Here is a 27,515-nt window from a genome sequence, read left to right as displayed (position 1 = left end):
TATAATCTATATAACACACACACACACAAACAAACAAACACACACACACACACACAGGTGAATCGCTATATGCCACCGCATCGCAGATGCTGCGGTGGCATAAAAAAACCATTAAAAAATAAAATTATTATAATGCTCATTTGTGATTTCAAATTTTTATGGACAATCTGAGGATTGACTGCACAACTGAAATAAACAAGAGCACCGCTAGGCGGAGCATTATATGCCCCAAAGTTGTTTTTTTTATATTAAGGATGAAGCATTTGTAAGACATTACATAAATTAAATAAAGTATTACCTCCTTCCAATAGCAATCCTCCTATAAAGTTTGAATATTGTGGGCCAAATGGAAATTAAGTTATGCTCCGGAAACTGTTTTCAGTTTTAAGGTGATAGTGACCTTGACCTTTGACCTTGTGACCCCAAAATCAATAGGGGTATTCTACCCAATATGGGCAATCATTCTATGAAGTTTGAATGTTGTGGGCCAAATGGAACTTAAGCTATGCTCCGGAAACCAAATTGCTAACGGACGGACGGACAGACAGATAGACAGACAGACGGACGCACGCCAGGGGGTATAACATAATATGCCCGAAATTTTTTTGGGCATATAAAAAGACTTACAACAGTTTTGCGATCAACCCTTAAATTGTGACGTATATTATCTATGCACTGGGAATATACAAGTTTGTTTTTATTTTCATCAAAGAAGGAAATACTGCAGTATTATAAATTCATTATAAAGACTTTTTAAAGTAGCCATATTTTAATATTTTGATACTAAAATCCTTTAACTCTGAATTTAAGCCAGGGCAAATCCAATGAACAAATTCAGCAGTTTAACTTACGCCCATAAAGGTAATGGGTAAAAAGAGTACAATATATAAATATATATACATATACTCCAAAATTCATATTTCCAATGAATTGTATGTAGAAAGTATCACAAGCAAATACAATATGTCACCTTAGTGCAGTAACTGGTTAACTCTTTATATAATAGGAGTTAACCTGTTATTGCACTAAGGTAACAAATAGCCCTACATAAAAAATGTCAGGTTAATCCCCAATTATAGTATTCATAAATAGTCAATAAAGATCAACAATAATATAAATATAATGTAATCACACATAATGCATTAACTTGTGAAGTTTCTACAGTTATTATGTTGTTAACTGTAAAAACCCCTGAAATTATTACAGATCAAAAACTTTATACAGTTTCTACTGGGCATGCCTTCAGATGTAAAGAATATCCTTATTTTCAAACTTGTGCCGTATATCTAGAAATGTTTGGAATGATGATTTTGGTCAGGATTTAAACTGGTCACACACTGACAAGGTCATATAGTAATTTTTAAATATAGTTATCTTAAAATAGATGTTTTATTCTTAAAAAAAAAATCCAGTAAAATTTCATGAATTTCATCAATGCCTCACATCTGGCATCACCCAAGTATTTGAGTCTGTAATAATTGCTGTAAATTTATGCATGCAAGTACATCAATTTTCGGAAAATATTTAAAATCATTGTTATTAACATTATATTAAGTTCTGCACATGTTTAACAAGGGCGGTCTCCAGTTTTTCATATATATATATATCTTTTAAATTCTAGGTAACTATGGCAACTGGGTAGAACTATCGCAAGATATGAGCGCCTATTGGGGCCCAACATTTTACATTTACAAAATGCTACAGTAACCGTTTGAATATTTTTTGTTCAGTTTGTACAAAATATAGTTGGTAAATCATAATCAAAGGAAACGGTATATATTTTTTTCAATATGATAAAGTATACATGGCTAATGTCAGTAACATTTCTCAAATGTCAAATATAAGGTTTAAAGATGTGTAAGATCTGGTACAAGATGTATTAAATACTTACTTTGTTTTTTTCGTCATTCTGTAAGGTAGACTTCCAAGTATACGTTCCATCATGGCTAAATGTTCCTTGTTATCGTGTGTCTGTAATTAACCATACAATTATACAATAATATATTCAACAAGGGCTGTCCATAAGACACCGCTCTCAAAGTAGACCTGTCATTGATTCATAGCAAAGCATATTGACGATACATCGATAAATTGATATTTACTCTAATTTCTTGTATATTTTTCACTTTCATAGCTGTTTAAAATGATTTTAGTAAAATATATGTTCTGTTCATACAAACATTTTGTGTCCTATTTATGAATGTCCTTTGCGTGATTTTCCTAATCATTTTTTGTCTTTACTGCTATGAAATATGTCCATAATGTAACAACAGCTTAGTGTTAGACATGGCCACACGTATGCTTTTGTATATGTTTTGGGTGAATTATCATAATTGAAAGACATTCAAATAATTAATCAAAATTATCGATTTCTTCAAATGTATATCGATTATTGATCGACAGAAAAATATCAACAATACATCAATATCGTCTCTATTGATGACAGTTCTAGCTCAAAGCTGGGGTGATGGTCACTAACAAGGATACAAAGGTCAAAGTATCAAAGCAATACTATAAAGTGTATATCAGATCTGTTCGGTGGTACGATAAACCTAACCAAAACTGTGACAAAGATACAAATGCTGTCGCCCAGGTGACAGGGATAGCTATCCCTATTTCATGAATATAATAGTCAAGGTAACAAGAGCTGTCCGTAAGATAGCGCGCTCGACTTTTTTAGTGCTTGCCTATAATACAAAACATTGACAGTTAAGGGCCATAATTCAAATAAAATCTTTGACAGAATTACCTTCTCCTGGACATGTTTGGGAATCATGATTGTAAACAAGTATTCCAACTTTCAAATTAGTATCTCAAACAGTTCAGTCAAAAAGTGGACTGGTACTAAAAACTTAACCAAGATTCTAAGTCGATAAAAGGCCTTAATTTTTAAAACAAATCCTTGACAGAGTTACCTTCTCTTGCGTACAGATGGGGGTAATGATGTGAAATAGCATTAAAAGTTTCAAAGCAATATCTCAAAGGGTTAAGGCAATAAGTGGATTTTACCCATATTCAATGTATTTTCTAAGTCAAAAAGGGGCATAATTCTGTCAAAAACCTTGACAGAGTTATGTCCTCTTGTCTGTTGATGAAGGTCGTGATGGTAAACAAGTATGGTCAGTTTCAAAGCAATACCTCCAATGGTTTTGAAATAAAGTGAGGTGGTACAAAAAACTTAACCAAGCTCAATACACTTTCTAAGTCAAAAAAGGGCCATAATTCTGTCAAAAACCTTGACAGAGTTATGTACTCTTGTCTGTAGATGGAGGTTATGATGGTGAACAAGTATGGTAAGTTTCAAAGCCATACTTGTAATACTTCTGAAATAAAGTGGGGTGGTACGAAAAACTTAACCAAGGTGTGACGCCAACGCTAACGCTAACGCCGACGCCGGGGCGAGTAGGATAGCTCCCCTTTTCATAGAAAAGTCGAGCTAAAAATGGAAGCACAGCGAGTGGATTAAAAAAAAATTGAGCATGTTAAAGAGTTGAAACATGTATGTGATGAGAATAAGTAATGACTTACCTGGAATAGTGTAAACCCTGTGTAGAGTTCAAACATTATACAACCTATACTCCATACATCACATGGCTGAGACCAACCCAACTCTGAAATAAAATATAATGTTTGAATAAATGTATATATTCATAAATTTATACATATTTTTAATTCATATACTTCTGATTTCCTGAATTATAACATCCTTTGTAACACATAATTTTGGTTATATCTTGAGGGTCAATATATCAAATTAGCTATTAGTATCAGTAATTACCAATTTCTCTGCAAGTAATTGACTACTAAATAATCACAAATTTATATATATGACCCACTTTGTTTCGTGGGTTTCACTTCCCTTATTCTTTTTACATGTATAATTTATATAAATTTAACATCTAGATTAGAATACTGGTACTTGCTTTTACAGCTTAAATATTTGCCTTCTTTGTATTACAGGAAAAGTGGGAAAAAAGTCTTTGAAATAACACATACATGTACATCAATTTCAACATGTTAATAATGATGAATTGAGTACTAAGTTTACACTATATTTTTTAAAAAACAGTTATTTAATTTTAGGTAATCATGAAATAATTTCTGTTTGAAATAGATATGCCTATTCAGCTCAAAAATAAACATTTCTCCTTAAATTCCATATAGAGAAAACAGTGAAACCAGTTTAAGCATACCAAGCTCCCCTACAAAGTAATACAGGTTGTTGAAAATTTATTTTTTGTTTTTTACCTTTAGTTTTTTAGAAAAGGTGAAAACAAAAAATATACAATTTCTAGTAAATAATGTAACATTTAATAAATCTCTTGTCTTTTTTATGATAATATAAGATGTATAAGATGTTATAAACAGAAAAAAAGTGATATATAGAAAACTTCTGACATTCTATGTAAAAGTGATCAGATTTATGGGAAGGGAGAAGTCAATTACAAACAACCATTATCTTCTATAATAACTTCTCCTGCCAACATGTGCCGTCATTCTACCTTTACCTACACAGATTTATCACCATGACATCATCAGAAACACTGCCAAGCTATAAATAGTAACTGTAACAGACGTATGTCTACGTAGAACTTGTTTTAGATGTTTTATTTTTGTTCTGATATTACTATTTCAAAACAGTCTGTGACATTAAGAGATGGAAAAGTTTCACTTGGATTACGCATCATATATTCTCATCATCATTATTTTATTTGTGAGAATGGTATGGCGAAGTATTTATGTAAAATCACTTAACCATCCTATCTGTCAGCAACAGAACTTGAAGATGAATTTTCCAGTTTAATAGTGATTAATATCTGCTAATTTACCACTAACATCATAAAATAACTATTTGCACTGAATAATACAGGTTTTTTCTGTTTCTGTTATCAACCTAGGGATGTAAGGGATGTTGCACTTTTTCATTATCCCTCATGTACAGACTCAATAAAACCGAGTCTGCAAATTTCATGTCATATTGCTGTTTTTTAATGCTTACGAGGGAACACTTTTTCCCCCCAAATATCTTTATAACGGCTGAGTAAGACCTAACATTCCCTTTAAAGCTTTCATAAATCATTTCATGCAGAAAACAGGCACATTTATTAAACCACTAACCTTCCATTAGTTTTGTGTTACTGTTATTGTATATGATAGTAATGTAGATTAAGATATCAATTTAAGATTTCTGGCAAGTTTTAGAACATGTTACAGTCATTAGTCAAATTCAAATATCTATTTTATGCATTTTTTTTCCCCGATGACTTTAATCATTCTAGCCATACATTATGTGTTCACCTTCATGACATCATCAAATGAGCTGCGTCACGACAAAACCAACATAATGGGTTTGCGACCAGCATGGATCCAGACCAGCCTGCGCATCCGTGCAGTCTGATCAGGATCCATGCTATTCGCTATCAGTTTCTCTACTTGTAATAGAGTTGGTAAGCGAACAACATGGATCCTGATCAGACTGCGCGGTTGCGCAGGCTGGTCTGGATTCATATTGGTCGCAAACCCATTATGTTGGTTTTGTCATGACGCGGCTCAAATCATGACACCACAATGTCCCACATTCAAATCTATTATAAAAATATATTTGATAATTTTGTTTTGGACAAATACCACATATATTTCACTGTTATATCTCAGTAATCAATTGAATAACTTGGGATAATCTCCAATATGAAAGAACATTTTTCATGCTGTTAGGTAAACTGATGCCAACTACAAAATACTCGACATATTATCCGAGTCACACTGACTTATAATACAATGACAGTTATATGAAATACAGTGAGTTCCCTTAATGTTAGACATTCTGCTGGTGTATGCTCAAATTGTGAATCAGGATATAAAATACATACCATCACACCTACAGTATCCTACACAGAAGTTAAATTACTAACTGCTGCAATCTTTTATTTATTATGAAACTCAGTGATTTAGCATTTTCTTGGAATCTTTAATAACAATATTGAAAATCACTGTTTTCTTTATTTGTGATCATTATCCATTATCCACCCTTCTAATAAAATGTCTTTTTCTCAACTTTGGCCTTAAAATGTGACAAAATTACCAATTTGACTAAATTTTGGCCAAATTTACATAATTTCACAATACATTTTTAGGACAAAAACATTTTCTACCAAAACTTATTTGAAAAGTTCTCACAGGATCTAATACAAATTATTTCCTTGTTTGAAAAATTCTTATCATATAATCACTACAGATCTGTAATTAATATAGAATATGAGAAATTTAAAGGTGAAATCGACACAAAGAATATGTTTCATAATGATGATACATCAATAATTATTACGCACCATGTTAACATCTTCAAGTAATTCATAAATATTACAGATAAAACCACTAATACAGAGATGCTGTTGAAACACGTCCAACTAAACAACAACAACAACAACAATAACTTTTCTTTGTGTAAGCCATGCAGCTGATTATCACCCACCAGGAAAAATATTTTCCTAGGTAAATATAGTACAGCAAGGAATCAGAAATGTATAAATGCCAGGCTAGTGAAGATTTCACCAGGAAAATTTGCTTGGCATCTGCTGCAGACGATAAGTTTTGTTGTGCATATTTAACATTTTACACATGTCTTTCATATTAACTTTACTAAGACCATAACAGCTCTTTCTTAGCACAGTTTACTCTTTTTCATATTCATTAGCAGAACTTAACATGAACTCAATCTGATCAAATCATGCTGTAAACAACTTAATATTTTATGTCTTTAACCAGTTCTTTAACCCTCACCCCTCTTTACATCTTAAATGGACTTTCAATCTTTGACACAGCTTGACATAATTTCAGGGAAAATTGCCAAAAATGTTGTTATTAAAATATGGTTAAAATCCCTTGAAAAATCTTGGATGTGTGAAACAGAAGACATTGCTTACATCCATCCGGCCACCTAACGACCAATTCAATATCCATTACAACCCTCCCCACTCCCAGTTCATTAAGCAGCACTTCAGCAACAAAACAAAGTATTTGTAAATTTGTAACAAACCTAATATCACTTCAGGAGCTCGGTAGTGTCGTGTAGAAACTATTGTACTGTGGTGTTCATGATCGAATGTTGCCGACCCGAAATCTATCAACCGAATGTCTGTGTTCTTTATATATCTTTCGTCCCGTTTCTGTAATACACAGTATCATCATTTACATCTTATCAAATTATGATGAATTTCCCTGAACTTTCAAAATTACAGAGTTAAAATAATATTTTATTACATAAAATAAACAGCTTTTCCAGTATGCATGTCAAGTCCAAACATGATTGTTCTAGCAAACTAAATGAACGTAGAGTTCATGTTATCTACATAAACTCTGAGAGGTAAGCAAGAGAAAATTAATATTGCACTAATGTCTATATTACAGACATCAAAATATATTTTCATAGTCACTCGTCCTTCAGGATGAATAGCTTCTAAATGCAGTTTGCAGGCAACATTTTTATACTCGTCCTACATATAGAGTTCTCTTAAATTATACTGGTAATTACGAGCGGACAAGAGGAATTTTCAATCTCTGTATTAATTGTAAACAATGTGTTCCTTATTTTTTGTTTTGTTTTCAAGTCATCTTGATAACCGACTCTGTAAATGTGATGTTGTAACTTTCAAGTTTTACTGGTGTGTGTTATGAACACTTCCTTCACTTCTGGTACACTCTCAGTGCATTATTGGTACACTCTCAGTGCATTATTGGTACACTCTCAGTGCATTATTGGTACACTCTCAGTGCATTATTGGTACACTCTCAGTGCATTATTGGTACACTCTCAGTGCATTATTTAAGTCACATGCTAACATCTGAGTAGAACCAATGACCTCATGAATGCTAAAGCAGTATCTGCCTTATACGGATACATAAATATATAAACTCCCTGGTAGGATTTGAACCCACAGCAATTAGGGGACAAGCCACCGAATGCCAGTGACCGTAACCACTTAGCCTCAGAGGTATTTTAAAAGATTTTCCATATTAAAGACTAAAGACAGTGTTGAGTTGATTTAGTATAAAGGCTTGGTAAAAAACAACTACAACTTGTAAGATATATAGAGAAGTTACAACTGTTTTACACTAAGTCTTAGAACACTTAATGTAATTTCTACTGTTCATTGGTTAAGCTAAAGATTTTATCATTACTAATACTTACATCCTAGTTCACCAACTTACCTTTTTGGCATTATATGTGGTATCATAATCTGAGCTAACAAATAAGATATTTTCAGGTTTAAGATCTGTATGAGTGAGACGATTTTCATGAAGAACTGAAAATATAAAACAAATAAACCCACAATCAACAAATAAACACAATCATAATCAAGAAATAAGCACATAATCTAAATGAACAAATAAGCACAGTATGAACAAATAAAGTCATAATCAATTTTCATGTAATATTTCTTTCTGTAGACATGTTATAAAATTAAAAGATAGCACAATATTTGGATTTATTCTTTATCTTAATTCTTGAAATAATTTTTGTATCATCTCATCAAAAGGTTTTGGAACACACACAGTCACTATTTATAACATCTGAATAGGGTCATTCAGGGACCTGGCAAACGTGGGTTTTTCCCCCATCTAATCCCGGGATACAGTTGTACAGTTATAACTTTAAAAGCAACATGTTGATCACAAAATATTTGCCTGCCTGATAAGCTCAATCATGACAGCATCTGATTTGTATTCCCGAGGTCGCTGGTTCAATCCTTGGACAAGGTGAAAATTTTCAATGATAAATTATCTCGAATATTGACAGATTACTGGTTATAATTCATGATAACTGGTTAGTGAGTTATCTAAGAGAACCAATTAGTTGAACCAACCTGCCATATGAATGTGACCAAAATTGAGTTAAAAATTGGCATAAAAACCAGACAAATAAACAAACAAGTTTGTACTTACATTGTACTGCATAGCACAACTGATATGATATGTGTCTAACCTGATCCAAGTCATATGGAATATAATTATTCTCTTTCTGAAATAATAAAACAAAAAACAACTGTACATTTACACTGACAATGGTCTTTCCTCACTCATTAAAAAATATTAGCACATATTATACACAGTGATTTTTCTCCCTGTATTCAAGTTTTTTTTTTTCATCCAGTCTACTAAAAATGCTACCCCCCCCACCCATCTATAGTCTATACAGTGGTTTTTCTCCCTATATTTTACAACTAAAATCAAGTTCTTTTCCTCTAATCTCCTAAAAATGCTGTATTTTTCCCCAACATGCCATTGCGGCATATTTCTCACTAGGATCAGTGATTTTTTTACAAACTCATCAGTGTGGGTCCTAGGACTCGCTGGGCAATAAATCAATGAGTCCAAAAATTCAGCCGACAAATCCAAGTTACAAGGCATAATATTGCTTTAGTGATATGAAAGGTACATTAACAATGGAATGAAGAAAAAATGAATTTGACTTCTACATTAATTACAATGCTTCTGATACTGAAATTATTTAAAACTGTCAAATAAATTTAATAAGTTTATTTTCATTAATTTAGTTTGAGATTAATCAAAACTTCATTTTCCTTAATATTTTTATGCTTATCTATAGTATAGCACATTATTATTTCTTATCTGTAGAAGATTTACAGACATAACTTGAACACAATTTGGTATTTATTACCAAATTCCTATGAGACAGGACTCCCTACTCAGAAAAAGTATGCATCCAAAAGATGCACATTATTTGAAACTTTGCATCCACAGCAAATTCAATGAGTCCTGGACTCAGGATGCAGAGGTAAAAAAATCACTGTAGGATATGACCATTACCTGAGTTATGGACTTAAAAGAGACAGAAAACTGTCACAATACATGGTCTCAGCTAGGAACTTGCAATTAAAATTCAATTAAATATCTGCCTCTCTGACATTCTCATTTGTTGATGTTTTGATTTACATTTTTTTTATTGTCACTAAATTTCCCTTTTAGAAAGCACTGAGTTAGTCTTTGTTAACCCAAGGGCTCAAGTTTGGTTCCAACATACAGGATGATATTTTTTTCTGATACTTTTGTACTAAACAAAAATATGGAAAATGTTTATTTTTTAAAAATATTGTAAGAACTTACCAAGAAATCAAATACACTGAGACCTAACATGTCAAATGCTAGACACATATGGCCATGATAGTCGAACCAATCTAACATCTGAACACATAATCTGAAATATATACAAAAAAAATATAATATCTTATATCTTGTTATTATATTTTGTTGGATTTTTAGCCATACCAACACTGTAACTGTCAAATGGTGACTTTGCAACTTGATGTCTTCCTGCAGCAGTAAAGCTGGAGTAAAACCTCAGGTGCACTTTTTGATTAAACAAACGAGACGTCGGTCCAATGAGAAGAAAGGAAGAGATGTCCGATGAGAAGAACCGCTGACATTCCAAAAGCTACCACAGATGGATAACTTCCTCACATAAAACAATTCAACATCATGAGTTGTATTCTAACACAGTAAATCTGCAAGTGGCTACATTTCATACCAGTTTATCTGTATAATCTACTTACATTCTATACACTCCTATGCTTTTAAATATTTCTAACATTTTGTATATCAATTGTGCCTAACATCCAAAGTGGACTGTTTCTAATTCAAGGCACAATAAAAAATTTGAAGGAAAAGATTTAATTTGTTGGTAAAGGTTTAATTTCTTTATAGAAAACAAGACAAAATTCAACAAATAACTATATTTTCCCTTTAGATCACAAGTCTGACATAATGAAAACATTGGACAGTTACAAATTTTAATCAGGACCCTTCCATTTCAAAAATCTGGCATGGTAAGCAAGCAGGGGAAATAATCCATATTTTTATAAAGCGAATAAAAAACAAAAAATGACTAACTTTTTCCCAGTTGGGTCTTTGTCACGTAGTTTTTCTAGTACATTAATCTCCAACTTGGCAGCTTCTCTGTACTTCTCTACATTCTTTATAATCTTTAATGCTACATGCTCACTGTTTCTGAAAAATACAAGTAAATATGTTAATCTGATATCCAATCCCTGTATGATACAGATCACTTGACTCAAATGAAATTTCTTAGTATTAAGTGACTTGGATTATTAAAGACAAGGGCACCGCATGTGGAGAAACGCTAGTCTGTGGCAATGACCATCAATGACAAATTTTGACAAACAAGAAAAGTTAAAAAGGGTCATAACTCCAAAAATATTGCCTTCAGGACAGTGCCCCTTGTCTTAAATTGCACCTTGTTATGATTAGCAAATACGCAAGGCTTTTAAAATATTTGAATAATGGGCTACATAAATGATTTTTCACTAAAACAGTGATTACGATGGTGCAACGCCCCTTTTTTGACACATACAAGTTTAGTTACAAATAAATGAAATAAAAGATTAAAATATCCTTGGTGGATTTTTCATGAAAGTCCGTGTGTCTGATTTACGTCATCATAAACACATTCAAGATAGATCAAAGGTATGGGTCCAGACAACAGAATGACAGACTGTTAAATTTTCAATATTCTCCATTCTGATTTGATGGGCGGCCAAGACATATCAACAATATTTTTTTCCCCAAATTTTGAATCAATCTGAAATCTTCCTACAAATCATTAAAGGGTATTAAGCCAAATGGGTCTGTCACTAATTGAAATATCTGTCTGTTTGAAAGAATGATGGGTGTAAGTTTTCGGCAAAACAGGGCAAAATATTTGCATCCAGCAAAATATGACTGAATTTTCTATTTTTATGATTTCTACATCATTACTGTTTACATTGTACAAATAAATTGTAAAAGAAAAGTGTTTCTGTATTTTGATGCATTTATGAAATACATGTGGATAATAAATATATTATGCTAGATAAATTTGATTGTATTCCCTTTTGTATAAGTGGCAATATACCCTTCCAAGTGTAAATGGTGACTTCACCTCTTAAAGTCTTAAACTTTATATTTTGCCATAAATGTGTTCAAATTTGAACTGCAAAATCAATCAATTATACATGTCAAACATAGACATTTCTAAATATTCTTCAGAATATATCAAGAGTGGGGCAGTCTTTTTACAATTTAGTAAGCTTTTATATTTCATCCTAAATATTTTATGTCTTTATTATCAATTATTGGTAAATCACCATTAAAATAGTCAATCTCTTGAAATATATAACCAATTCATCTCAACTTGACAGCAAAAAATAATGAGCATAATGTCACTCTAAATTGACAATAGTTTTGCTATTAATTCGGAACACCTGGTTAACTAAAGTCTGGTAGCAGCAACTGAATCCACTCATTCTACAAGGACAAACCAAAATCTGCCGGGACACCCGGGTGCCAAACGATTCAAACAATCATAGTTTGCACTGTTCTCATTTCAATAGGTATTTATTTTGATTTTTTTTCCACAAAAAAACCCCTAATGAATGTTTTTATACTGAATGAAAGATGGACAAGTCTATTCACATGTAGATCTACATTATTTAGCACAGAAAGGGTAAAATAACAGGAAACTGGCATAAATCTGGAGGCATGCTGCCTTAAACAAAGACATAAAAAACAAAGATAAACAAAATCAGAATGTTCAAAAACAAAGAAATCAGTCTATCAAAAAGGTAGATGGTTCAATGAACTTACATGAAACAAAAATCTCTGTAAAAATTTATCTCATTTTTTTTTATCTACAAACATATCAATAATAAGAGATAAAAGGGAGAGCATCCAGTTTAAATGTTCATACTCTTGTTTGTTCTCTTCTTCTTTCTATAGCATGGACAATTTTCAGACCTCTTTCCACTCTTGAATTTTTTTTAAACTAGAACTATCACTAAATGTGATTAATACCCCCACAAGACTGCTTCGGAAATGAGGATGTTACTAGTAACAGAATACCTTGTAAAAGAATTGAAATATAGAGTTATGGTTGTTAGCAATTAAAGATAGTTGTGGTTCTTCTATGTTGCATATCCTTTCAATGTGGTTGGCCATTGATGAAGTTTAATTGAATTACTCTGTAATAAGTCCAGAAAGACAAAGAAAAGGAACAAAGGGCAAAAACTCTATAAAAACTGAAGATAGAGTCATAGTTCTTGTGCACTGCACTTCCTCTTATTGTGCTTGAACATTGTATGAAGTTGTTTTGAATTCCAACCAGTACGTATTAAGTTATGCTCAGGACAAGGAAAAGTATCAAGGGCAGTAACTCTGTATTTTGTCAAAATGGAGTTATGGCTCTTGTGCACTGTACTTCCTTTTAATGTCCTTGACAACTGTATTAAGTTGTACTGAATTCCAAACAGTAGTTTTCAAGTTATGCTCTGGACAAGGAAAAGTAACAAAGGGCAATAACTCTGTAATTAGTCAAGATGGAGTTATGGTTCTTGTGCACTGCACTTCCTCTCAATGTGCTTGACCATTGTATGAAGTTATAATGAATTCCAACCATTAGTCTTCAAGTTATGCTCCGGACAAAAAAGCAATGGAAAAGTAACAAAGGGCAATAACTCTGTAATTAGTCAAGATGGAGTTATGGTTCTTGTGCACTGCACTTCCCCTTATTGTGCTTGACCATTGTATGAAGTTGTTTTGAATTCCAACCAGTAGTTTTCAAGTCATGCTCTGGACAAGGAAAATTAACAAAGGGCAGTAACTCTGTAATTAGTCAAGATGGAGTTATGGTTCCTGTGCACTGCACTTCCTCTCAATGTGTTGAACATTGTATGAAGTAATATTGAATTCCATCCATTAGTCTTCAAGTTATGCTCCTGACAAAAAAGCAATGGAAAAGTAACAAAGGGCAATAACTCTGTAATTAGTCAATATGGAGTTATGGTTCTTGTGCACTGCACTTCCCCTTTTTGTGTTTGACAATTGTATGAAGTTATTTTGAATTCCAACCAGTAGTTTTCAAGTTATGCCCCGGACAAGGAAAAGTAACAAAGGGCAATAACTCTGTAATTAATCAAGATGGAGTTATGGTTCTTGTGCACTGCACTTCCTCTCAATGTGCTTGACCATTGTATGTAGTTATATTGAATTCCAACTATTAGTCTTCAAGTTATGGTCCGGACAAAAAAAAGCAATGGAAAAGTAACAAAGGGCAATAACTCTGTAATTACTTTACATAGAGTTATGGTTCTTGTGCACTGCACTTCCCCTTATTGTGTTTGACAATTGTATGAAGTTATTTTGAATTCCAACCAGTAGTTTTCAAGTTATGCCCCGGACAAGGAAAAGTAACAAAGGGCAATAACTCTGTAATTAGTCAAGATAGAGTTATGGTTCTTGTGCACTGCACTTCCTCTCAATGTGCTTGACCATTGTGTGTAGTTATATTGAATTCCAAGCATTAGTCTTCAAGTTATGCTCCGGACAAGGAAAATGCAACAGACGTCTGGACCGACCGACCGACCGACCGCCCGACCAACCGACCGACCACCGGGTGACTCCTATATACCCCCCAAACTTCGTTTTTGGGGGTATAAATAGTAGTTTTTTTCTTCCGCTTATACAAAAGCACTATATTATTTCCCCACAAATTTCAGGAAAGGACCGTTTCCAATATCTATAAACACAGCCCTGATAGTTGAACAAAAATTTGAGTGACAAAACATGATAATATGTGTCTAAATTATATTTTGCTAGGTTTTAAGTCATAAATAATGCTCAGATAAAAAGTTTAAAGCAGACTCCATGATGGCTGCTAGAAATAATACAGCATTCACTATAGCCTGTCACCATTGAACAGTTTTCTCATAATATACTGTTACAGGAATGTACATAACAGTAACAATTCTTATATAATAAAAGAAACCTAGAAACCAGAAATAATTTGGCAGGTAAAAAAATATGATAAATGAACATAAATCATTGTTTTATCACCTTATGTTTGGCAAATGTTATAAAACAATCTCTGTTTTCCTCTCTACATCAATCAAAACATGTACACAATACCTGGTTTACAGTAACATACAAGAGATATCAAATTCTACAGTGCATCCCCAGCAAAGAAGATAGACCTAAAGAACGCTCAAAACAGCAATATTGAAAAAGTTGCAGGCTCGGTTTGATTGAGCCCGTTCATGGACGATACTGAAAAATGCAAGCTAAGGTCCATGCTCCCTAGCACCGGCTTAAAAAGAATTGAATATAACATTTAATCTTTTCCAAGATAAGGATATCAGTGGTTTTTACAGCAGAAGCTGATTTTATGGTGGCTTCCCCCTGGAAAATTCATTAAACTTGATTCAAATCAAGTTTTTTTTCTACCCCCTTTTGCAAAATACCCTGTAATATTTCCCCAAAATTAAGGGAAGGGGCCCCTTACCTGTGAAAAAGTCTTGACAATGAAAGAAGAGCCAGGGCTGCTGTACATGGACAGTGCCCCCCCCCCCACTATACTGGTTGTCAACAATTCAGTTTAAATCATGCCCAGAAGCAAGGATTAAATTTATTGCTTTGTCATATGTAAAGATCTGGATCTGTACATGCTGTAAGTAAAAAAGCTTGGCAAAGTTGATTTTACTTTGATGTTCAAACTTGGCGAAGTTCAGAACTTTAGGCGACTTAGTTGCTAAAAGCATCCAGTTGCTACAGCCATGTGGTTTACTAAAGGGAGACTTGTTTCCATTTGCTAGAAATGTTTATTTTTCTCCAAAAGTGTTGTTAATAATTATTCAAAAAGTATGGGTTTTTTGTTTTCACTAATTCACTAAGTAGTATATCATTTATTTTTGACCTGGCAGATGTTGACCAAGTCCCAATTCTAAAGACATTGACAGAACTTAGAAAGATAGACATATAATTACCACATCTTTCAAGAAAGGTATGTGGATTGACTAAATTTGGACAGAAAAAAATGTAGTTTATAAAACTAAGGGGTTAAACAATGCCTAACCCTTCAAAATAAAGTGCTACAAGTATCGCGAAATTATGTTAATTGCGTAAAAAAAAATAGGATAGGAAAAACACAATACTGTCTATAGGAAAGTCTGACTTTAAAACTTGGTACACTTTATAGATAGAAATGGTTCTGTCAATTTTGGCAAGAAAATAGAAGTCTTATTATAACTTTTAGTTAATGTCAAATATAACACAAAGTCTAATTATGTCTTTTTCTGTTTCACATGATTTCATTTCAACATGTAGAAGGTGTAAATCATCATAATGTTTTGAGAAAAACTTTTGGTTAGACAGTATTTGTTTGACCAATTATTTAACAAAAACATTTCTTGCCCTATCTCTTATTGAAGAAAGAAGACATATGAGCCGCGTCACGACAAAATCAACACAATGGGTTTGCGACCAGCATGGATCCAGACCAGCCTGCGCATCCGCGCAGTCTGATCAGGATCCATGCTGTTCGCTATCTGTTTCTCTACTTGTAATAGGGTTTGTAAGCGAACAGCATGGATCCTGATCAGACTGCGCGGATGCGCAGGCTGGTCTGGATCCATGCTGGTCGCAAACGCATTATGTTGGTTTTGTCATGGCGCGGCTCATATGTTATAAGCTATAATGTAAAATTCATGTGTCAGAATGATTCAGGTACATAAGTGAAGCTGTTAATGATATAAAAACAAGATTATCTGCCTAACTTTGTACTGCCTAACTTTGTACCAACTTGACTCATATGCTCTCATAGATACATCTAAAAACTTGTTATATTTTTACACTATTAACATGTATACCAGAACAAGACTATTACAATACAAAAACCTCATCTCTACAGGTTTTAGAGTAATCTGTTACCATGGTAACACAGATGCTAGCTCATGATTACAGTTTCTTGAATATACCTGAGAAAAATTGCTTATAAAATATGTGTGGTGTATATATATATACCAGCAGTTTTGTGTGCTTGTAAAATGTAAACTTAGATCTATCAATCAATCTAAAGTACTTATCAATGAAAGGCCTATAACATTTTTTTTCTCACTTTAAAACTTTTCTCCCAATATATTAACATGAGTATGTTGAAAGAACGAACCTGTGCAGAACTTAGTTCACTGTTTCTCAAACTGTTTCTGTTAAAAACATTAAACCTGTGTAAAACTTCTTCAGATTTTCTCTGAATCAAAATGGGGAAACAAAAAAATTCCATGTTCAACAGCATTCTTAGAAGGCAAAAAAACAAACAAATTAGACACATATCTTTTCTACAGACCTATTGGAAATTAACCAAAACACAGACATAGTAACATGGCTTTAGACACAAAAGCTATCATTAGAATCGTTTTAAGACCATTTTTCCAGACAAATTCATTTAGTTCAAGGAAACAGTTCTGCTTGGAAGATATTAATTAAATTTTACAATGGGGTAAATGTCAGACGGTCTTATGTCTTCACGTCTGTGATAACAGATCTGTGTATACAGTCATTGAATATATGATTTTTAATCTACTGGCCCGAATCCCAGTTTTGAATTTATTCTACCATATAACTAACTAAATTTTCTTAAAATTTACACTGGCCCGAAATAATTTTCACTGGCCTTGGGCCACCAGGTCAGTGCTAAATTTGATGACTGTGTATAAACCTTTCACTTGCTTAAATCAAAAGTGATTAACCAGTTTTGCAACCAGTATAGACTAGATAGACATAGCCAGGCTACCGAACATGCCAGTGGTCTGACCAGGCTGTATACTGTAAGCTTACAAACTTTAAATTCATCTTGATATCCCAAAATTGATAACAGACAATTACAAACACTAAAGTTGGAACTATAGTTCATCTAAAAATATAGTTCAGTAAATGGTTGGTTAATGGTCCATTACAGAAATGATAAAAAAAAAATCTTTTTTGTTTTAACTAACTGACATCTTAACGTAACTAACTGACATCTTAACGTTTGACAGCATGACCTTGTACATGAACTTTGTCCTTTCACCTTATGACCTGGATGCATGACCTTATAATAACAATCATTATTAAAGCACCAGTTGACAAGATAGTATACTGACAACTGCATGGATACATTCTTTCAATAACAACAGAATGTTATTATCAATCAACATGTCTAAAAATTGTTACTGAAGGGATTGTTGGGGGAAACACTGGTGGTCAATGTCAAAAATAAATTGTTACTAGAGTAAGCATTTAATGCAAAACCTGAAAACAAACCATTGCCATGAACAAAGCATAATATTAAGAAAATTGATACAAGTGGAAAAGAAGTATAATATTGTAAAAGTTACCTGCGAGAGTCTTTAACTTCAATAACTTTGCCAAATGTTCCTTCACCAAGGGTAGACAATACCTCATCTGAAAAATGAATCATTCAAACGGCAGTTAGTATTTTCCTTATATATCTATACCCTACCCTTCCTTATAATTCGTCTCTTCTGACAATCCATGCTTTTAAACAATTCCAAAAATCTTAAAAAACTTCTCGCATATACAGCAATCTTAAAATGTATTCCCAAAAACTGTCCCTACATTTACTCTTCTACCATGCACCATGTTTCTTGTCAGTACAAAATTTTCAGAAATTTTTACCATTTCATGGATTATCAAAAATGGTTAGCAAATTTCAAATGTTTGTTTATAATATCAAAAATGGTCACATAAATTATATTAAATATTAGTATCTTCACAATAGGAAAGCATGTTTTTTAAACTGGTTTAGCACTCCCTATTATATGTAAAGACTCAAGACAAATATGGCTTCCGTAAAAAAAAAAATAATGGATGAAATAAACAAATAAATCAGATTTTCGTAAACTTCTGGTATGATATAAGATCATTGCTATGGTAACAATGTCAATTTGAATATACTGGGTACAATGGTTGTTTTTACCATATTCCAATACATTCAAAATTCAATTAAGTACCTAAATAACAGCAAAAAAAGGAAGAAAAAAAATTTGGCACGATAACAATGAAAATAATCCTAAGACTAAACGTTACGAAATGTCAAGTACATCTAGCTTGAAGAATGTCCCCGGCTTGATATAGTAGATGACCATCTTCATCGTCGAGAACTTTATGACCTCCATCCCCACTCCCTCTATCCTGTTACCATAACAACCAATCCCCACGACAAATTCAGCCATCATATTCCAGTGACATTGACATTTCCGCAACCATCAGTTGATCAGTCAGTTAACAGCAACGATGCGGCGGGGTTGAGGTGAATCGTGATGTTGTAAGATGACGGTGTGTGTATATTCGTACAGGTTGTTCAATCAACGGCAATTATTTCAAGCCGCAAGCCAAGTTCGGGACATATGTGATAAAAATATGGGAAAGAGGCCCCAGTAAAGATAGTGTCATAAAGCAATATACATATTGCACAATATAAATGAGAATCATTATTAGAAGTAACTCTTATATCAAATGTATCACGTCTGATGAAAGCCTATCTTGAACTTGTTGCCATTACAAAAACATGTTTGCCAAACATAGAATTAAAGTTGTAAAATTTAATTTTCTTGATGATTTCTTTCCCCAGTTTCTTTTTTAAACCTGGGTACATTATTCATTTACAAGATAGCTTTCATCGTCAGATATTTTAAAAGAGAGACATTTACAAAATTTTCTTTAAATTGTAACATAATTAATATATTACAATAAAATAATTCTATTATAATAAATAATTATCGTAAAGAAGAGGTTGACTTATTAAAGCATTATGTGTAAATCAAATCTTTCAAATGATCTATAGAAATTATTAATATTAAAGTTTATTGGTCAGTTTTTTGTCAGTCTGTAAAATGGTCGTGTGCAAGCTTCTGTTAGGTAAATAACATGATATTATACTGCATGTAAAATAATAAGGTAACACGATGCCACTTGAGGTAACATGGTGTCACTTGAGGTAACATGAGGTGACTTGAGGTAACATGATGTCACTTGAGGTAACATGGTGTCACTTGAGGTAACATGGTGTCACTTGAGTTACAAACATAATGTCACTTAAGGTAAAATGATGTAACTTGAGGTGACATAATGCCACTTGAGTTGACATGATGAAACTTGATGAGAAAATACATTAAAGCAACTTGAATCAATCTCATATAGTTTAAGAAAACACAATGAAAAATTAAGACACTTAAGAAAATATAATCAATTTCTATCTACCTGAAGAAACTTGTAGTAACATAAAGTAACTTAAAACTGGGGAAAACACAATATAACTTGAGATAACCTGAGGTTACTTCAGAACCATTGTATAACTTGAGATAACTGAGGTTACTTCAGGAACCATTGAACAACTTGAGGTCAACCTGAGGAAAATTTGGGGACCATAATTTAACATAACTTTATCTGAGGAAATTGAGATAACATAAAACTGGGGAAAACGCAATTTATAAATCGAGGTAACCTGAGGTATCTAAGGAAAGAGCCTAAATCAACTTGTGGAAAATTCAGGAGCCATAAGTTACAACTTGCAGCAACATGAGGTAACAAAACTGGGGTAACAAGACTGAGATAATATAAGGAATGTGCCACTAATATTAGCTTATCAGTAATTACATGATTGTATAACAGTTACTGTCCAATCAAAACACTGGTAAGATAAAACAATTTTCTATGCTTTTATGTTTTCATCGATTGAAATAAAATATCCTGTTTAATTTTACAAATTTTTTTTAACACCATCTCTCACACGAAATGAAATATAACATAGATTTATAAAAATGTTATTTTTATTTTATTTTGTAAAACTGTTTGCTTTCTAAACACTTAAATTCTATCCAAAGAAAGAAAGACAGAATAGTTATAAAAAACAACAACAAAAAAAACAAACATTTTAATGATGAATTTGGTTTTATAACTTGAAAATTTCTAACAAAAATAGATAAAACCCTCAGTTTGATGGTTCTGCACTTTTTATATAACTTACATAAATATTAAAACTTTAAACAAATTGCCACAATGACCTGAAAGATCAATCACCCAAAAGGGAAAACAAATCAACTTCAATATTTTCTTACTGACTATATGGTATTAAGATCAATAGCCAGTTTGACAGTTTAGTTTTCCAATTTTCTAGTTGAGATGCTGGAGACTAGGAGGGGCGAAGATTTATGTTTCAGACAAAGTGGAACCTGATCACCAAAAAACATTGTACAGTAAATGTCATAGTGGTACAAATTTATATCTATTGTATCAGTTTGATTAGGTTTTACCTCACACCAACACAGTATAGGGCATATGGCAACATTTCAACTTTTCTGGTGAAGCCCTGGGTGCTCTTCGTTCAACGGGCACCTGAGTAGAACCACAGACATTCCATAAGCTAGCTGGATTGCTTCCTCACATAAAAGAATCCAAAGTTCCTGTAGGGATAAGAACCCACAGCGGTGAGGGGCAAGTGGTTTAAAGTCAAAAACCTTAACCACTCAGCCACAGATGCCCCTATAGTATAGTGAAGTATAGTACAGTCACTAAATTTGTATAATGGGAAAGTCCTACTTTGTATTGGAACAATCTATTAAAGTTTAAAGGATTCACTATCAAAATACAAAATTTGAGACAGTGTGGCTAGATAATGTTTTCTTCCAACTACCGCATTAAAAACATAGCAATAGCTATATCATAGTTTTAAATGCCTTGTAATGATAAGACTGAATCAGTTGTGTTAATACATTTGACAAACTAAAATATGTATAAAAATTTGCAAATAAATATGGGGTATGAAAATTAACAAAATAAAGAAATTTGTTCAGATTTGACACTGACCCATCCCCTTGTATCCTCTCCCCCGCAAAACCCTTCCTAAATGTTCATGTAACTAATATGTAATTTTTACAATCAATTCAAAGTTATTTTTACATTATTTACAAAAATAACTCCTATGTACAGCAGATATGTGTAAAATAACCTTATCTACAAGGTATATATGTATATCTGCAGATAGCAGCTTTACACAGAAAGCATTTATTACAAGAAGGCTTATCAGCTATAATCATGTATAATGATCTATAAGTGGTCTTTATAGGGAGCATATGTTTATACTGCCACAGCAGCTGTTAATATATAGATAACATATTTACCTAATGCTGGAATGTTCACAAACCACCCATACTCTCATCCCCTACCCCCTGGGGCCAGGATTATCAGTATTAATGTCGCATTATCAGTTTTAAAAGTAGAAAGGAAAATCTTGTTAAACACACCAAATTTACTATAATGTAATTTTGAAAGTCTTACTGCATGTACTATGTAGCTAATTTGGATTATAATTTATAAGTTGAACAAAAGTGTACTTAAAGACACAGGGCTATCATTAATGGAAGTTTTGGAGTCATTTCCTCCATGATTTTGGCTTATGACTTCCAAACTATAATGCTTTTCCTTCTTTTTCTTATATAATGTGACTTCCAATGTCATAATATTGTTGTCTCTGACTTATAAATTTTGGGACTAACGGTTACAGGAGCTTGCCTACTGATAAAATAAATGTCCACTAGTCTATACAGCGTGTCTGTCTGTCTGTTCATGCGTTTGTCTGTCTGTATGTATATTTTGTATTTTTGAGTCTGTCAGTCTTTTTTAAAGTCACATATCATTTGTATTTATTAACAGTTTTGTATACCTTATCATCTCCACGTTTAATGTGTCTATCTTTTGGCCGGCAGCCATTATTACCATTATTGGTGCGAGAATAATCACTAACCCCGTTAGACTCAGCACCGCTGATTTTATTAAGTCTACTTGTTTCAGTGGCAGGCATCGTAGCCCATGCTTTTAATCCAGGCGTAGTCAGTACGTCAACTCGCATTGTATTCTAACCTAATTATAACTAACTGTTGCCTTTTTTTGTATACCTAATAATGTTGTTGGGTTTTTTTCTGCTCTTTTAACAAATACTTGATTTATAATCTAAATACGAAGATAAATTGATAAAATAGTTCTAGTGTATCAGTAACAAAACATCTGAGGACCAGATTGTTGAAAATCAAGAATTATTTCAGTACGGAAGTAGCAAATCAAACAAGAATTATTTCAGTATGTAAGAAGCAAATCAAAGGACAGACAGAATGGTGAAATTTTCTCTCCAACAATCACATCAAACTATCTAATTCACTCAATAAATATCAATTTGCTATTGGAAGACTAAGCTAATTCTGTCCTCCACACGAGTATCGAATTCTTTCTTGACGGAATGTGCACTTTATGTTCGAAATTTGTCTAAACTCGTAAACTATAATAATTGTGAACAGATAATGATTCTATTTATAGGCACGCAGACATTATATTAATATAATATCACAGACAGAGGTCTTTACTTCCAAAATATGAATGTATTAGATATCTCCACCAAATATAATATACACAGTTGGTCTTTATTGCACAGGCCCACCACTGCTTAATTTGAAAGAAAAAGAAAACAGAACGTTAAATACCAGCACCATTCACTTAGAAACAACACTTTTTATATGAAAACCTGACTTAATCCAATTTCAATTTGATACAATTCTTGAAGTCACCTTGAACTGTTTTTTTGGTTAAATAATCTTCCATTTACACACAACAAAGTGTTGTAAAGTTATAAGACATAGTAACATAACTTTTATTCACACTTTATATATACTCCAAAATTCTTTTACGCAATACAGCCTACAGAGTTACTTGAACTTTCCAAAAACTTTTGTGAGTAATATTCCATTAATCACTTTGTATTTGCTACACAAAGTTAGAACATTCCAGTCAAGATATTCTTGTTATTGCCTGCTAGACAGACAGGCATACACTTCCTCCGTGTACAGGTAAGCCTCCTGGCACAGTATCATTGCGCTCTAAACACATGTATATACCCAAAACCAGCTGTAAACCAATCAAAATACTTCAGTATAATCTACATGTGCAGCCGGGTCACAGCTTCCTTAGAACACACAGCTGGTTCCTGTATTCTTATCTCCTATCTCAATCAAACATCAACCAAAATCATACCCTATGCCAAAACACAACATTTTCCTATTGCCTGGTTCCCCGTATTTATATGATTTATATTAACTGAGCCAAGCTCAAGCTCCAAACTAAATCCATCAGAATTCAGATAAATGTAAACAAATAAATAAACTTTCAATAGCATCATATAAAATCGTTTTTGCCAGTAGTTTTTTTATTGCTCCAGTAAAATAGTGCAGTAGTAAATCAAAATGATGAAGAAAAAAATAGTGCTACGGAAGTACTGAGTGGAAGTTTAACATTATAAAAGCATGAATGTATCAACTCTGTATTGAGTATAATATACATACCAAAACACTTAAAGAATACTTTACTAGACAAAATATAACATAAACTATATGCAGGAATGTGCGTGTGTGGTTACACACTGTAGATAGTTTAGCACCAGTGTAGAAAAGGTCATAGTTAACTAAATACCAGAATTATACAAATGTCCCCACATCATACAACAGGGATAGCCTCAATTCACGCTCTTCAAAATCCAGAAGTTTGCTATGACAAAGGGAGAGTAGTCCCAAATTTATACAGAATATAATTTAATGTAAGTTATCTACCTTGGGAATTTAATGATTCCGGATAATTTTTTATTCAGAAAATAAACATTTGTAATATTTTGTCTTTTCAAAGTTTTCTAGACTATGATATTATACAATATTGGTTTAACCAATGTTAAATATCTTGATAAAAGGATTTTTAAGGGACAATTCCAGTCTTCGAAATTAACATTTTGAAGTTACTGGCCATTCGGGCCAGTAACATTTGAGAAGTTACTCGCCCGAAACCAACTTTATTAGCCCGAATAAATTTTTCAAATTTTGATGTTTTTTTCTTATCTTTAATGCTGAAGGTAAATAAAAGAAACAAAAGGAAATCATAAGTCTTGTGTCATAATTTATTTTATTGTTATTCCCTGCTGTACATGAAAATCATTTTTCACTGTTACTACGATACGATACTTGTCGTTTGACAATGGAAAACGGAACATAAACAAAGTTGGTTCCCAATAAATTACTCGCTTTACAAGGCTAAAGTAAGTAAGCCAAGAAACAGTAGTGACGTAGTAAAAAGTGTGCAGGTGAACACCACTATAATGAATTTCGCGATCGGAAATTTTACTCCCCAGGCAGGCGAGCAAAATTGGATTTTTTGGTCGCCCGAATTTAATATATACTCGCCAGGGTGATCGGGCGAGTGCTAATTTCGAAGATTACAATTCTGTGGGCCTCAATGACAATGTCAGTGACCTATAATAATTTCATGAGAGAAAATGTGTAAAGTTCAAGAGAATAGTTAGTGTAGTAAATAAGATTATGAAGATGCTATAAAAACTTCAAACAATTCTACCAGAAACAAAGACTTTAAAAGGTGATGAGAAGGTACAAGCTCTTGGGTCCTTTAAATTCATGCAACATTTTTATGACTTAAAAATCAACAATATTCCATGATTGCAATCTAACAAAGGTTTATGTCATGTCTTTTTAATGTTTCGTCATGGATGTTGTCAATTTTGTCATGGTTCTTGCCATGTATTTCATTCATGTTTTTTTTTAAGTTTTAGTCATATTTTTGTCACAATTTTGTAATATTTTGTCATTATCTTGGAATATTTTTGCTTTCATGGTTTTGTTTTGTTGTGTTGTTTTTTCATGGTTTTGCCATGGTTTTTTCATAGATTAATCACTACTTTAATGTTCATAAACATATCATTCATGGTTTTTCATGGCTTACTCCTGTTTTCCCCATGTTTTTGTTATGGTTTATATTTTGTCATGTTTTTACCCCTGTTTATTGTCACTACCTGAACATTTATAAATAAATCACTATTTATTAAGTCAACCTCCACATTTTTTAACCTTTTTACGAGTTCTAAGTAAATTTAGATATTCCTCTCTTTTAAGACATCTTTCCAGTGATTTTTTTTTCATACCTACCTGTAAATTTTTACTTTTTTGAAAACACCTTGATTTTTATGTTTAGAAAAAATAACACTATCATTTACTAGTTTTGATCAACATAACTCAGTTTGCCATAGAAATATAAATCAAACAAGTGACCATTTCTATAACATTATCAGTCACTGTTTGATTTTTTTCCTTCAAACAATTTTTTTTAAAACTTTTTTTCATTATGCTTTGTTTGAATATATTATGTACATTATATGTATTTCAATGTTTTTACCATTTGCTGCAAAAGCTTTACATTAGAAACACTGCCTATTATTATATTACTTCTTTTACACTTTGTTACCATCAAATATGTACAAAATACTTGTATACACAACAGAATATCCTTAACTGGAGGACATTCTGACATTCATGTTCATGACATTCATGTGATTACACCCTCCACTTGCTGAATGGACTTGTCCAACTTCCATAATGAAATAGTCTATTAATAAATTTTAGGGATGTCACAATGAGAAATTTGGAAGTTGGGCAGCCAACAGTATAGAGCCTGGTCAGGCAGCAAAGCTATGAAGGACTGCAGGCTGGCCTGACTCTACTCTGGTGACAAAGTGTTTACAATTCCGGTTTTCAGCAATTTGCAAAAGTTGTACTCAAACTTGCAAATACATATATTATTTATTAGAGAAACAGGCCTGTACTCACCCGGTCAGTTAGCTGGAAAAATAAAAGACAAATGGCCAAACAGAATATCAAATCACACTAAAAGATAACAATTTAGATTTCATGTCACAAAAACAAGGCAGTATCCATTCTCCTGACATCAGTGATTCCCCCCCACCCCCAAATGAATTTTCAAAACAAAATAGGTGTGGCTTTCTGATTTAGAGGGATAGGTCAGAAAAGGGGAAAACCTGAAAACTGAGAATGCAAATGAACATAACCAAACATTTTACATAAAAGGTACACTGCGGAGGCCATTTTATAACGAGAGCTTTTTGTCTTTCAGTCCATTAAATTAATCAACAGGCTGATCTCAGTCACTTGCTCTGGTGAAAAATGTGCCACAGTAGCATTTTTAGGGAACATTTTTCAGGCTAAAACTAAAGCTTGTTTTTCGGCTAGGGGAAGCTGTAGAATAAAGAGAGGGGGGATAACTGCGAATAACTGCACATTTGAGTCAAATGTTACAGACTACATTTTGATAGTGATAATCTAAGAAAATATGTAACCACTGAAGACCAAGAAGTGTAACCAACAATGATGTTTTATCTCCACAACCTGATCAATGTTAGTAATTATGTACTTCACAAGACCCAAAGCAAACCAAGAAAAATCTCTGAATGACAAAAGTGGATAGATTAGTTTTGGGGCTGTCTTAGTGATCTTAAAATTTTATACCCAAACAGGAAAGCTAAAATCAAACAGTCAAAAATATGCTAAGGTGAGACATAATCACATAAGTGATTGGATCCAAAAAAGCAAAACTGTAATTTTCTGGGAAATAATTGAGAAACTTATTAGACACATTTGTATTTCTAACCAGATGTGTAAATTTTTACCAAGCACAAACATAGTCAGATTTCATGTTTAAGTTTTCAGAGAAATATGTGGATACTGCCTTACTAATGCACATGAGCTCAGTCTTAGAAAGGAAACAAAAAACTGTAC

The 27,515-nt window shown here is 32.8% G+C and overlaps 1 protein-coding gene across 5 annotated transcripts in view; it reads right to left on the bottom strand.

Annotated features, from left to right (window-relative positions):
• The window catches only part of LOC132744090 (dual specificity protein kinase CLK2-like), a 43,322-nt gene that overhangs the window by 14,231 nt on the left and 1,576 nt on the right, over nucleotides 1-27,515 (bottom strand). The window contains exons 1-10 of one of the 5 annotated variants that reach the window (XM_060732698.1): nucleotides 22,565-27,513; nucleotides 18,945-19,035; nucleotides 18,219-18,285; nucleotides 10,909-11,025; nucleotides 10,126-10,216; nucleotides 8,944-9,019; nucleotides 8,209-8,303; nucleotides 7,037-7,166; nucleotides 3,529-3,611; nucleotides 1,892-1,971 (exon numbers count right to left, since the gene is read on the bottom strand). In XM_060732698.1, coding sequence (XP_060588681.1) covers nucleotides 1,892-1,971; nucleotides 3,529-3,611; nucleotides 7,037-7,166; nucleotides 8,209-8,303; nucleotides 8,944-9,019; nucleotides 10,126-10,216; nucleotides 10,909-11,025; nucleotides 18,219-18,285; nucleotides 18,945-19,035; nucleotides 22,565-22,750 — 1,016 coding nt within the window. In that variant the 5' untranslated portion in view covers nucleotides 22,751-27,513. Of the gene's footprint in view, nucleotides 1-1,891; nucleotides 1,972-3,528; nucleotides 3,612-7,036; nucleotides 7,167-8,208; nucleotides 8,304-8,943; nucleotides 9,020-10,125; nucleotides 10,217-10,908; nucleotides 11,026-18,218; nucleotides 18,286-18,944; nucleotides 19,036-22,564; nucleotides 27,514-27,515 lie in introns of those variants that run through there. The other 4 variants (XM_060732699.1, XM_060732702.1, XM_060732701.1 and 1 more) reach the window with 4 other exon arrangements.

Source organism: Ruditapes philippinarum, unplaced genomic scaffold (genome assembly GCF_026571515.1).
Source record: "Ruditapes philippinarum isolate M1 unplaced genomic scaffold, ASM2657151v2 ctg1704_1_1_1_1, whole genome shotgun sequence".
In the NCBI taxonomy this organism is placed as follows: Eukaryota; Metazoa; Mollusca; class Bivalvia; order Venerida; family Veneridae; genus Ruditapes; species Ruditapes philippinarum.
This window is presented reverse-complemented; position numbering and strand designations above follow the sequence as displayed.